Raw genomic sequence first — 1,900 nt, forward strand, 5'->3', positions numbered from 1 at the left:
GTCACCCACCCCCCCCCGGAGCGGCATCCTACAGGGGTGGCTGTCCCTGTCCCCAGGAGAGGAGCCGGGGACAGCGGCTGTCCCCTGCCCTTGCCCCCTCCCCGCAGCCACCAACCGGTTCCTCACCTGACGGGCCCGAGGGTGACGCTTGCCGTGTCACCGCCGATGGCAGCGCCCGGGGAGGCACGGCACTCCCAAACAGCAGCTGACCTGGGCGTACCTGAGGCCACCGACACGCTCCCGTGAAAACACCCCGTGCCACGCTGCTTCGTGTTGCTAATAATAAATCAGCTCCTGAAAATGAAATGACATGGGGAGGGGGGGAGTTCAGCCGCTTGAGGTGGCTCTACCAGCCTCTGCCTGCAGCCAAGAGCGCGCCTGGGAGCTGGCCCGGGAATGGCAGCGGCTCCCATAAAAGATTTCACCGCTTGCTACAAGCCTGCGTTGCTCAGGAGCATGACCACGCAGATCCGGCTGCGAGGGGACAAGAAGATGCACGAGAGCCTGGGCCGAAGCGGTGACGCATCCCGGCAGCGAGCAGGTTGGTGGCAGGACACGCGGCAAAGCCGGAGGCCATAAGCCCGGCAAGAAAACAGGTGGTTTCTGCTGCATTTCCACGCTCTCAGCTCAGTCGGGTTTGGGTCCCTGTGCGGATGCGTCTCCTGATGTGAAAAGCTGCATCGCTGCATTTAATCCGCATCCTTCCCGGAGGCTCGCAAGGGCCTGGCCATGTGCCCAGGGGAGTTTGCCAACCGCTGGAAGTGACTAGAAGAATTTATAAAGCAAGAAGCCTGTCCCTCCCGCGGGCTTCCCAGCACATTGCCTTCTCCTGTGGGATTCGGGGGCCGGCACCGTGTGTCTTGTGGGCTGTGCAAACCCGAGCATCCTGCTGCTGTTCAGTGGTACCAGGGGTCGGGGACAGGGACACGACACCAAACCCGGGGCGATGCCTACAGAAGAGCCGGGGCTCCCTGTGCTTTTGTGTCTCTGCCTCATTCCTCCCTTCACCCCCCTGAACCGGGACTCGAGACCTAAATGAACGAAACAGTCGGGCAGTGATTTCCTGGCCCCCCCTGCCCCCCCATGATCCCAGGGGAACGGCTCCTTCCCAGGGCGAGGGCTGAGGACGCCGCTGCCCTCGGAGGCTTTGCTGACCCACGTCGAGGGGAACTGCGCTGGGGAAAAGCTAATCCCCAATTAGGGCGTTTGTGTTGACTTTCCGCCGCCTGCTCCAACTTCCGAGTCATTAGCCTCCGAAAAAAGATCCTGGTTTTCACATCTTGCCCCTCCTCGGATGGCAGCAGAACCAGTTTGAAAATATATTTGTACACAGTTATGGGGCATTGTCCAAATAATCACAGCGAGAGGGAGAGTATCCGTTACCCTCCGGGGAGAGCTCTCGTCGGGTGGGCGAGGAAAGTAGAGGAGGAAGGCGAAGAGGAAGGTCGTCCTCAGCTTTCCCTCCGTTACAGTCCCGGTCCTGGCAGAGAAGGAAAGTCCAGGAGCCCCCTAAAGCACCAGCCCTTCGTGCAGAGCCCCAGAAAGCTTTACCCCCTCCCCAGAGAGCTCCAGCGCCGGCAGCGTGCCGGGGTACCCAGCTGGATAACTCATTTTCCGCTTGCACGGCCAAGATGGTCACAAGGATGCCGGGCGCCTCACGGGGAGAGCAGCTGGTTGGAGCTCAGCTCCCGCGAGGCCAAGGCAGAGGCACACAGGAGGGGAGGCAGAGAGGCGGGGGGCTGCCACGTGCCCTAAGAGCTCCCCCCCGTGCCTGATCCCTGGGAGGTGAGATCCCAAATGGCACCTAATGGTGCCAAAACACATCGGCCACCGGTCGCGGCATCACGTGCTTCAGCAGCCACCAAAGCTCCTGGCCCTCGCGCCGGGACCGCACGAGCTC

The 1,900-nt window shown here is 61.9% G+C and overlaps 1 protein-coding gene across 1 annotated transcript in view; it reads right to left on the minus strand.

The window, feature by feature from the left end:
- Window positions 1-1,611, minus strand: part of KIAA1522 (KIAA1522 ortholog) — a 26,337-nt gene extending 24,726 nt beyond the window's left edge. Inside the window, exons 1-2 of the mRNA XM_009332211.1 lie at window positions 1,552-1,611; window positions 1,384-1,480 (exon numbers count right to left, since the gene is read on the minus strand). Coding sequence (XP_009330486.1) covers window positions 1,384-1,480; window positions 1,552-1,611 — 157 coding nt within the window. The remainder of the gene's footprint in view (window positions 1-1,383; window positions 1,481-1,551) is intronic.
- Window positions 1,612-1,900: the final 289 nt, after the last annotated feature.

Source organism: Pygoscelis adeliae, unplaced genomic scaffold, assembly GCF_000699105.1.
Source record: "Pygoscelis adeliae isolate BGI_AS28 unplaced genomic scaffold, ASM69910v1 Scaffold359, whole genome shotgun sequence".
Lineage (NCBI taxonomy): Eukaryota > Metazoa > Chordata > Aves > Sphenisciformes > Spheniscidae > Pygoscelis > Pygoscelis adeliae.